Source organism: Ovis canadensis, chromosome 17 (genome assembly GCF_042477335.2).
Source record: "Ovis canadensis isolate MfBH-ARS-UI-01 breed Bighorn chromosome 17, ARS-UI_OviCan_v2, whole genome shotgun sequence".
Lineage (NCBI taxonomy): Eukaryota > Metazoa > Chordata > Mammalia > Artiodactyla > Bovidae > Ovis > Ovis canadensis.
Genome location: NC_091261.1, coordinates 83,291,438 through 83,302,500, shown reverse-complemented (window position 1 = coordinate 83,302,500; position 11,063 = coordinate 83,291,438). Strand labels below are relative to the sequence as shown.

The following is an 11,063-nucleotide window of genomic DNA, read 5'->3' as shown; positions in this document are numbered from 1 at the left end:
TCTGCCTTTTCCAGTTCCGACATGAACATCTGAAAGTTCACAGTTCACACACTGCTGAAGCCTGGCTTGGAGGATTTTAAGCATCACTTTACTAGCGTGTGAGATGAGTGCAATTGTGCGGTAGTCTGAGAATTCTTTGGCATTGCTTTTCTTTGGGATTGGAATGAAAACTGATCTTTCCAGTGGGGCCACTGCTGAGTTTTCCAAACTTGCTGGCATATTGAGTGCAGCACTTTCACAGCGTCATCTTCCAGGATTTGAAACAGCTCAGCTGGAATTCCATCACCTCCACTAGCTTTGTTTGTAGTGATGCTTCCTAAGGTCCACTTGACTCTACATTCCAGGATGTCTGGCTCTAGGTGAGTGATCACACCATCGTGGTTATCTGGGTTGTGAAGATCTTCTTTGTACAGTTCTTCTGTGTATTCTTGCCACCTCTTTTTATTATCTTCTGCTTCTGTTAAATAAAGATACCCATAAGGAAATCATCTCCAGAAAATATAGTCAGTTAGAGCCCAGCGGCTCCAAGCCTGGGCAGAGACCTGGGCACAACCAACATTTTAAACACAAGGGTAGCCCTGTGATCACAGCTGCGCTAGGTACCGTAGTCAAGGCACGGAACCACCTAAGCGTAGAGGGGCTGCCGGACGGATACCGAAGATGGGGAGACACTGCTCAGCTGTGAAGGGGGAGGGGACCGTGCCACGTCGAGCAGCCGGGGAGAAGCAGAGACGGTCCCACCAAGGGGAGTGAGGGAGATGGGGAGAGACAAGGGTCATGGGGTGTCACTTCCAGTTAAATCAAAAAACAGACAGAAATGAGCTTTAACAAACAGAAACAACCTCACATGCTTCGAAGAGAAACTTAGGATCACCAAAAACAAAAGCTGTGGGGGGGGGGCGGGGGGGCAGGGAGAAATGGGCTGTTTCAGACTAACATATGCACACTGCCATTTGTAAAACAAGCCACAAGGACCCACAATGTAACACAAGCCGCCTCAATCAACACTCTCCAATAACCTATGTGGGAAAAGAAACCAAAAAATAATGTAAACACGTCTATATATAAATGACTCAGGTTGCTGTAGATTTTTAAAAAGAAAGAAAAAAGAAACACGACATTGCAATCCACCTACATGTGCTCAGACGCTCGGTCGTGTCCGACTCTTTGTGACCCAGTGGATTGTTGCCTGCCAGGATACACTCCGATTAAAATGATCAGATAAAAACAGAAAAAAAGTAAAGAAAAAAGTGCTGATTCTATTTCCCTTAGGCCATGGTGACCTGGGCTGGACCAGAGTCACCCCCTGGAGCCTGGGCAGGCCTGGGTCCCCAGTATGCATTGTTGGGGACTGAGGGAGCTGGCGACTAACGAGGTGAACATCCTAATACGCCTTTACCCCACAGCGAATCCCCAGGTGCCAAAGCACCACCCCAGAGCCCTGGCCCTACACTGCAGCCCTCTCCCACCTGCTTGGAAACAGGATGCAAATAGGGTGCCAGGGGCCCACCCCATGTTCACCCTGGGCCCCACTCACAGGGGCCACAGCTGCCTTCAGGTGAGCCACGGAACAAAACTCCTGTGCATCCGTGTGGCCCAGTCTCAGCCTCCGGGCAGGGGCGGGTCGGGGAGGGGGGCTCGGCCTTCCCACAGTGAGAAGTGGAATATTTCCGGCCATATATCTGGAATTAAGGATGTCACAGTCATCAGAGACTGCAGCCCTCCAAGGTGAGCTGGTGAGCCCTCAGGGCACTCAGGAGGAAGAAGAGTACCCGCGATCTAGCAGGAGGTAGACCAGACGACAGTGGTCATGCATGGGTGTGAGAGCTGGACTCCAAAGAAAGCTGAGCGTCACAGAATGGATGCCTTTGAACTGTGGTGCTGGAGAAGACTCTTGAGAGTCCCTTGGACTGCAAGGAGATCCAACCAGTCCTTCCTAAAGGAAATCAGTCCTGAATATGCTTTGGAAGGACTGATGCTGAAGCTGAAGCTCCAATACTTTGGCCACCTGCTGCAAAGAACTGACATATTGGAAAAGACTCTGATGCTGGGGAAAATTGAAGGCAGGAGGAAAAGGGGACAACAGATGATGAGAAGGTTGGATGGCATCACCGACTCAATGGGCATAAGTTTGAGTAATCTCCGGGAGTTGGTGATGGACAGAGAGGCCTGGAGTGCTGCACTCCATGGGGTCACAAAGAGTCAGACACAACTGAGCAACTGAACTGAACTGAAAACCAGTCAATCCTAAGGGAAATCAACCCTAAATACTCATTGGAAGGACTGATGCTGAAGCTGAAGCTCCAATACTTTGGCCAACTGATGCAAAAAGCCAATTCATTAGAAAAGACCCTGATGCCGGGAAAGACTGAGGGCAGGAGGAGACAGGGGTGACAGAATAAGATGGCTGGATGGCATCGCTGACTCCGTGGACATGAGTTTGAGCAAACTCCACAAGATAATGAAGGACAGGGAAGCCTGGCATGCTGCAGTCCGTGGGGTTGGAGCGAGTCAGACATGACTGACAGAATGAACAACAAGAACAAAACAGCCATCGAGATGCAGCCGCTTTTAGTGAAGCCGCGCAGTCGTGTCCAACTCTGTGCAGCCCCGTGGACTGTAGCCCACCAGGCTCCCCCGTCCCTGGTATTCTCCAGGCAAGAACACTGGAGTGGTTTGCCATTTCCTTCTCCAGGGGATCTTCCCAACCCAGGGATCGAACCCAGGTCTCCCACATTACAGGCAGATGCTTTAACCTCTGAGCCACCAGGGAAGCCCATTTTTAAGGTGAGCCCAAGGGACCTCAGAAAGTGAAAAACACAGGATACTGGCCCAGGATAGTTCAGTTCAGTTCAGTCGCTCATTCGTGTCCGACTCTTTGCGACCCCATGAATCGCAGCATGCCAGGCCTCCCTGTCAATCACCATCTCCTGGAGTTCACTCAGACTCATGTCCATTGAGTCCATGATGCCATCCAGCCATCTCATCCTCAGTCGCCCCCTTCTCCTCCTGCCCCCAATCCCTCCCAGCATCAGAGTCTTTTCCAATGAGTCAATTCTTCGCATGAGGTGGCCAAAGTACTGGAGCTTCAGCTTTAGCATCATTCCTTCCACAGAAATCCCAGGGCTGATCTCCTTCAGAATGGACTGGTTGGATCTCCTTGCAGTCCAAGGGATTCTCAAGAGTCTTCTCCAACACCACAGTTCAAAAGCATCAATTCTTCGGCGCTCAGCCTTCTTCACAGTCCAACTCGCACATCCATACACGACCACAGGAAAAACCATAGCCTTGACTAGACGGACTTTTGTTGGCAAAGTAATGTCTCTGCTTTTGAATATGCTATCTAGGTTGGTCATAACTTTTCTTCCAAGGAGTCAGCGTCTTTTAATTTCACTGCTGCAATCACCATCTGCAGTGATTTTGGAGCCCAAAAAAGTAAAGTCTGACACTGTTTCTACTGTTTCCCCATCTATTTCCCATGAAGTGATGGGACCAGATGCCATGATCTTTGTTTTCTGAATGTTGAGCTTTAAGCCAACTTTTTCGCTCTCCTCTTTCACTTTCATCTAGAGGCTTTTTAGTTCCTCTTCACTTTCTGCCATAAGGGTGGTGCCATCTGCATATCTGAGGTGATTCATATTTCTCCCAGCAATTTTGATTCCAGCTTGTGTTTCTTCCAGGATAGCTGAAATGTAAATGAAAGAAACTATTTCAGTGAGCCCAGACTCTTGCCTCTTACCACACATAGAGAAACACTAAATTCCTTAACTTGGGATACCTGCTTTTCTCTAATTAACAGTCATCTTTTGATGGTAGACTACCTGCCCTTGGCTGCAGAACTTCTGTGTAACCTGGCTCCCCTCCTCGGAGCAGTTCTCTCAGGGTCACTTGAGATGCTGTCTCCCGGGCTTTGAGTCCTAAAAGTTTCCGCAGAATAAATCAACTCTCAACTTTTGGGTTGTGGACATTGTTTTAAGTCAATGCTGCCATCCAGTGGAAGAATCCAGACCAAGCTGCCCTCTCAAGTCAGCAGAAATCCTGGGCCCTCAAAACGCATGTGCTGCCTCCAGTGAACTGAGGAAATTCAAACTAAATTCAAGCCAAATATCCCATGACTCCTCCAAAATAGTTATGGAACAATTAACTGAAAACTATATGAAATGAAATTACTGTAAATACAAACTTGATAACTTTACACCAAATTCACTCAAACTGATTAAGATATTTATAATACAAAATCATTAAAATTACAAAGAAACCAGAAAATCTGCATGATGTGGGGTTTGACCCGTAGGTCATAAGCTTTGAGTTTTAAGACACAAAAGCCAGTCCATGTGGGAGAAAAGACTGTGGACTTTATGGAGGGAAGGAAAGGGCCTGAGAGCTGCAAGTCAAGTTTTATTTGGGGCAAAATGAGGACTGCAGCCCTGAGACAGCGCCGCAGGCAAGTCTGAGAGACTGCTCCGAAGAGAGGGGTGGGGGAGGGGGGCAAGGAGGTCAGTACAGACATGCGATTTGGGTGAAGGGGAGATGTGAGCAATCTAAGCACATATTTTTTCCAAATATGTGGTTTCTACTAGGTTTCTGCTGGTCTCATGAAGCCTTTGCTAGTCACAAGGAACAGTCAACACGATGAAGGGTTTTACTGCTTTTCTATAGATGAGGAGATACAAGAACTGGGGTCATAAAGTCAGCTCCTGAGAATGTCTATCTGGAGACTTATCCTGTTAGGTTCCCTCCCCCCAACCCCACCCCAGCTCTGAGGGCCTAGTTCGTGCTCTCCACCTTGAATTCCTTTCAGGTAGGGTTAAAGGTCAGCAGCTGCAGCACAGGCTTTAATCCTCGTGCTGGTAGGTGGCGGCACCCACAGCAGGCGCCACTTTGCAGTTGACAAAGACATTATTCAGAAAGTCAAAAGACAAGACACAAACAGTGAGGAAAGTATTTCTAAACCACATGTCCAAGAAAGGAGTCGGGTTCAAATGTTATCAAAAAAGTGTGGTGGGTCCAGCTACTCACCACCCAAACGCCCCATAAATGGCCCCGGGTGGTGGAAAGGAAAGTTTGCTTCATTTCAGGTGCCAGCAACCGGCGGGGGCGGGGGGGAGGGTGGTGGACATCTGTCCAGAGGGCCCTTTACCCCTGACAAGCGAGGGATGAGAGCTTTTATGGACAGAATGGGGGGGGGGGGGGTGCTGCATGCAGAAACAGCACAGTCATCTCTAGTGGTCATCTACACCTGGCCATCGGTGGTCTGACCAGCGTCATCTTGATTGTTTTCGGTACTTCATCTTCAGGCCCAGGGTCCATTTGTTCCCATTTCTTGGCAGTCAGCTCTCAGAACTGTGGCAGCTCCTGTCCTGGGTTCAGCCTGATCGTCATGTAGCGACCTTCTCTTCCTGGGGTTTCAGTGTCTGTGAGACAGTTCACAGGGTGTGGCTCAGAATACTGCCTACAGCCCTCGAGAAACGAGTGAAGGTCCTTGACTGTGCTTAATGACTGCATCACTATTATCTAGGCTCCTTTGTTTTCCTTTGTTTCAGCATTTCTCATTTCTCTTATTCTTTGCCTAGTTTTCCACAGACTAAAGGCAGGCAGGGGACATGGTGGGGGCAAGCAAGGACCATAGGGTCCTGCTCCATTTCAGAAACAGACAGAACCTCTAAAACAAACCCATATTAGAAAAGGGGTCAGGGTCAGACAGACACCTGGCCAAAAACAGACTCGCACGTAGTGAAAATCATACCAAAAAATCATACTACTAGGGAATTACAAATTAAAATCATGAGCTATCACAGCACACCCATTAGGACTGCTAAACTTCGAATATATGACCATATCAACCGCTGGAGGGTGAGGAAGAACAGGAACCTCCCTCAGCGGGTGGGATGTAGGTACAACCACTTCGTAAGACAGCTGGGGGGTGTTTTCTAAAGCTAAACAACGCGATCCGACAATCATGCCTTCACTTTTTAGTTAACTGCTTTGAAAATCTATCTCCAAATTCAAACAAGAATGCAGTTACACCCAGCAGCACTATTCATAATAGGTTGGGTGCAGAGCCAGCCGCAGGGTAAGGGGCGGGGCGGAGGGTAAAGGGCGGGGCGGCAGTTGGAAATGGGCGGGGCGGGAGGGTAAGGGGCGGGGCAGCAGGGTAGGGGCGGCTGTGGGCGGGGCGGAGGGGTGTGGGCGGGGCGCAGAGTTAGGGGCGGGGCCCGGGTAGGGGCGGGGTCAATCGGGCTGCTCCTCGGAGCCTCCTCCAGGGCAGAGCCTGCCTCCTTCCGGTGAGGCAAGAGCCGGCCGCGGTTTGTCTGGAACTGTTGTGAAGGGGGGCGTGGCGCGCCGCGCTGCGCTCTGACGTGACAGGACCGCGACGTTTGCGCTGCGGCCGGCGGCGCGGGCGCCATGGAGCGCTGCTCGGGCGCTTTGGAGGAGGCGGCGGACGGGGCCCGGCAGCAGGAGCGGCACTACCAGCTGCTGTCGGCGCTGCAGGGCCTGGTCAAGGAGCTGCCCAGGTGCGCGGCCGCTGGGGCGGGCGGGCCGGGGGGCCGGGCGGGCGGGCCGCGGGCTCACCGCGCTCCGCCCGCAGCTCCTTCCAGCAGCGCCTGTCCTACACCACACTCAGCGACCTGGCCCTGGCGCTGCTCGACGGCACCGTGTTCGAGATCGTCCAGGGGCTGCTGGAGATCCAGCACCTCACCGAGAAGAGCCTGTACAACCAGCGCCTGCGGCTGCAGAACGAGCACCGAGGTGCGCGGGGGCGGGGGCGGGGCGGGCTGCTGGGTCTCGGGCGGAGCCCTTCCCCGGGTTCCGCTCGGCAGCAGCCCCTGAAATCGACCCCATTAAGGGCGCGGGGCTTGGTGACAGATGGGGTTGTGTCACCTTCGCGCGGGGCCCCCAGAGACGCTCTCACCCACCCCCAGGCGAGATCCGTCAGCCCGCGGGCAGCTCCGGCCGTGGCTGTAGGCCGCCCGCAGCGTTGGCAGGCTTGCAGCGCCCGATGGGGCCCGTTCCCCCTCCAAGGTGCATCAGGTTCCCATGCACGGAGCTCCGAAGCACCCCCTGGGCCCTGAAAACTCGTCCCCCGGAGCCACACGCTGGGCAAAACCTCCTGAGCCTTGGCCCCTCCCAGGCATCCCTACAGGGGTGGGAGGGGCCTCCGGAGCTCCTTCCAGCGGGGAATGCTCTTTCGGCTCCCTCAGATTTCTCACCTTTGTCCTTTTATTTTTACCCAACTTTATTTTAAAAATACACAGGCAAGTTGGAAGTACACTATAATGAATACCCATATGTTCTCCAGCTCCGCTCAGTAATTGAAGTTTTGACAAAGTTCTTGTTGTCCATCAGTGTATGCAACACCACCTGACTTCCCAGAAGCCCTCAGCATTCCTCTAGACCAAGGTTTTCAGTAGCAGCGCTGCTAGAATCTGTGGCTGGACAGGTCTTCATAGTTCTTTGCAAAACATTAAACAGCATCCCTGGCTTCCATACTAGACGAGAGTGGCGCCTTCCTCCAGGGCCGACAGCCAAGAATGTCTCCAGACACCCTTGGGGGTCAGCCTTGGTCTGATGTTAGGAGCAGTGATCTAGAACAAGAACGCTGCTGTGTGACCACAGCGGACAGAAACCAGTCACTCCAGGGTGTGTTCTGACGCTCAGACACACCAACACTTGCCTCAGATCCACTGACAAGGACCCAGTGTGTGGCTGTGCATTGCGGCTTGGCCTCTGCTTCTGAAAGAATTCCCACCATTCACGGTGGTGCTGACTTTTTGAAGAGTCCGGGGCATTCTGCCTTAGAACATCCCCACTCTGGACCAAATGGACTGCCTCACGCTGACGTCGTCTCTCCCTGTCTGCCTTCTGTGCTCCCTGTGACCTGGACAGCGTGATGATACACCCACTAAATGTTTGTGGTGACATGAGGTCCCTTCCCTGTGGGGCAGGTTTGATGGACGTCTGTCCCTGGATGAGTGTATCTCTGTCAGGAATGGATGTTGGGTTTTGTCAAAGCTTTTTTTCTGCATCTTTTGAAATGATCAAGTGGCTTTTTGGTGACTAGAGTGAATTAACAGTGTTTTTTAAATTCCTGGGATAAACAGCATTACTGGGATAAATCCTACTTGGTCATCATGTCCTTGGGCCCCCTCGGGTCTGTGCCACCCTACTCCCTTGGGAGCTGTGGACAGGGTGTGCAGGGTGGCTCCGCCCCTCCGCCAGCAGAGGACAGCAGAGGAGGAGTGACTGCCGTGCCCTGGAGCAGAGGCCATCCTGCTTGTGCCCCTTTCCTGGGCCTTTGCCTGCATGGTCTCTGGGACATCTCAGTGGATATCCCAAGGGTGATAGGCAGGTCAGGCCGGACTCCTGGCCTATAGCCATGTAGGCCTAGAAACCTCCAACCCAGTCTCCCCCATCCCCATCTTCCAATTCCCTGTGCTCAGGCTGTGGCCCTGGCTCCACCCTCACCCCACATGCCTGGCCTCCCCCTCCTCTGGGACCCTGGAGCCCTGCTGCTGCAGACCGCCATACCCTGGGTGAGGGCAGACCCGAGTGGGCTGGGCGCTGCATCTCCAGAGCTCCGCCCAGCACCCAGTTCAGGCCTCCACCACGTGCCCACCGCTGGCCTGCTGCCTGTGGTGCTGGGACAGCCGGAGCACGCCCTCGCCTCCTCACCCCTCACCCTCCGCCACCTGACGGTGCCTCTCTGGTCTCGTCCTCTCCCAGTGCTCAGGCAGGCGCTGCGGCAGAAGCACCAGGAAGCCCAGCAGGCCTGCCGGCCCCACAGCCTGCCTGTGCTCCAGGCGGCCCAGCAGCGGGAGCTCGAGGTAGGGGTGTGGGCGTGGGGTCCCCCTGCACTCTGCTGACAGGGCCATGTGGAGGGGATCGCAGTGGCATGGGAGCCGGCCTGGGACACAGCCTGGGCTGGGCCCGAGGGCCTGGCACGCCCACGTGCTGCTCTCTGGGCAGATGTGCATGGGTGCCACAAGGGCCTGACGTGCCCGTGTATTGCTCTTCGCTGGGGGGTGTGCATTTGGCATGGGTGAAGAGTGTGTGGTGCCCCCACCCCTCCACCTGCTCCCTCAGACCACAGCTCCTCCGCCTGGGCCTATGCAGGGCAGGTATGAGTGGGAGCCGCTGTGCCCCATGGCCGTGGGGACGCGAGAACAGTGGTGGGAGGATGGAGCCACCAAGTCCTGTTCCCAGGTGGACGGGAACAACCCGGAGGCCAAGAACCCCCAGGGGAGGGTGCACGCCCAGACCGGCACAGGGCCTCAAGGCAGCCCCAAGCCAGGGCGTGCAGGAAGGAGGTGCTGAGCAGGATGATGGCAACTGTAGTGGGAGGAGATGCGCAGAGGATGAGACAGCGGTCAGCTGGACAGCCGGCAGGGGTGGGGCCAGCGTCTGGCCACTCGTGGGTGTCAGTGCCAGGCAGCACCCGGAGGGAGGTGGGGAAGGAGGGTGTTGGGAGCAGGTCTCTGTGTGGGAAGGGTCCTAGGTGCAGTGCCCGCACCATCTTTAGTCTTGAAGCTGGAGCAACTGGGGCGGGGAGAGGGGCCGGAGGTGGCAGGCCAGGAGTGTGTCTGCGGCATCGTGGGCGGACAGGAGGCTGAGCCCTGAGCCGCCCTCTCCGTGGCAGGCGGCGGAACAGCGGATCCGTGAGGAGCAGCGGGCGATGGACCAGAAGATCGTGCTGGAGCTGGACCGGAAGGTGGCGGACCAGCAGAGCACCCTGGAGAAGGCAGGCGTGGCTGGCTTCTACGTGACCACCAACCCGCAGGTCAGTGCCGCGGGCCTCGCCTGGCACAGCCTAGGGGCTACTGGTCCTCAAAGGCCACATCCCCTCTGGGGGTCTAGCTGGCCGCTGGGGGGCCTCTGCCGCCAGAGGACAAGCCAGCTGCCTGCAGGGCATCGCCCACCTTGCTCAGGCCTGCTGCGCCCCACCAGGGCCCTCATCTGCGGTTCCCCGCATCCCTGCATCCCTGCACACGTGCCAGGCCAGGGCAGCTGCAAACCCTGCTGTGGGCCGAGTCCCAGCTCCAGCCCCTTTCTGGCAGGCAGCGGCCAGACTCCCCCCACGGGCTCCCTGCCTAGTGCCCCTCGAACCTCATGGTTGCCTCGAGTACCTGGGGAAAGAGGCTGCTTCCCTGGGCTCTGCCAGGGCTGAGGCGGACCCCCTGGTCCCATCTGCACCCCAGGAGCTGACCCTGCAGATGAACCTCCTGGAGCTCATCCGGAAGCTGCAGCAGAGGGGCCGCCAGGCAGGGAAGGCGGCCCTGTGAGCCCGCCCATCCCAGCCGGGAGCATCGCCCTGTCCCGCAGTGACCACAGGCAGCAGACAGCCCCTGGCACTGGTCTTCCTGAAGCCTGGCCACCACCCTCCCAGCGGCCTGCAGGAAGGGCACCCTGTGAGGAGAAGCCAGGTGGACCACACCGTCCTTGCCCCCGACCCGGGCTGGTGAGGGCAGGCAGGCAGGCAAAGGGCACTGCGGACCCAGCTGTCTGGCTGCCTGCCCTGGCCTACCTCTCGGCCCCTCCCTCAGAAGGTGCAGCTCCTGAGAGGGACAGGCTCCCAAACTGTGTGTGACCCCGAGAAATAAAGCTGCCTCAGCGTGGCCTGCACATGGCTTGTGTGACACTCTGCGGAGCCTGTCATGACCGGGCCCACGTAGCCCTCGTCTGGGGGCTCTGAGGTCTACGGAATTTAGAAGATGACCCCACCCCCCACGTCACAGGGACCCCCACACCGGCCAAGCCCCAGGGCACTCGGGCCACAGCCAGCCTGCTCCATGGCTGCAAAAGCGGCAGGAGCCTGGTGGGTACTGGGGGGCAGGAGTGAAGGGCACGGGGCAGAGAGGGTCTCGGGGGAGAGACCAAGGCCAGGCAAGCACACCCGCCCATCGGAGCGTGCTGTCTGCGTTGCTCCGAGCCCAGCTCTGGGGCTGAGGTCGGGGGTGTCCAGGGCCCCACCTGGCCGGGTCTGCACGGAGGGCCTAAGGCTGAAGTGCCTGAACCCGACCCTGAGGCCGCTCGGGCATCAGAGCCACTCCCTCCGCCGCAAGCGA

General features: G+C 55.9%; 1 protein-coding gene across 2 annotated transcripts; it reads left to right on the top strand.

Moving 5' to 3' along the window:
* The first annotated feature begins 6,217 nt into the window (after positions 1 to 6,217).
* On the top strand, positions 6,218 to 10,620 carry LOC138422506 (protein DGCR6). Of its 2 annotated transcripts, none has more exons than XM_069557509.1 (5): positions 6,218 to 6,515; positions 6,590 to 6,750; positions 8,725 to 8,825; positions 9,638 to 9,778; positions 10,197 to 10,620. In XM_069557509.1, the coding sequence occupies exons 1-5, from the start codon at positions 6,406 to 6,408 to the stop codon at positions 10,278 to 10,280; spliced, it is 597 nt and encodes a 198-aa protein (XP_069413610.1). In that variant the 5' UTR covers positions 6,218 to 6,405; the 3' UTR covers positions 10,281 to 10,620. The 2 variants fall into 2 exon arrangements, with proteins under 2 accessions (XP_069413610.1, XP_069413611.1); XM_069557510.1 differs by having other exon boundaries at positions 6,382 to 6,515; positions 7,257 to 8,825.
* The last annotated feature ends 443 nt before the right edge of the window (positions 10,621 to 11,063 follow it).

Coding starts and splice junctions, on each gene's coding strand:
- LOC138422506 (XM_069557509.1), top strand. CDS start 6,406: ATGGAGCGCTGCTCGGGCGCTTTGGAGGAGGCGGCGGACGGGGCCCGG. Junction 6,751..8,724: donor GCTGCAGAACGAGCACCGAG/GTGCGCGGGGGC, acceptor GTCCTCTCCCAG/TGCTCAGGCAGGCGCTGCGG. Junction 9,779..10,196: donor ACGTGACCACCAACCCGCAG/GTCAGTGCCGCG, acceptor TCTGCACCCCAG/GAGCTGACCCTGCAGATGAA.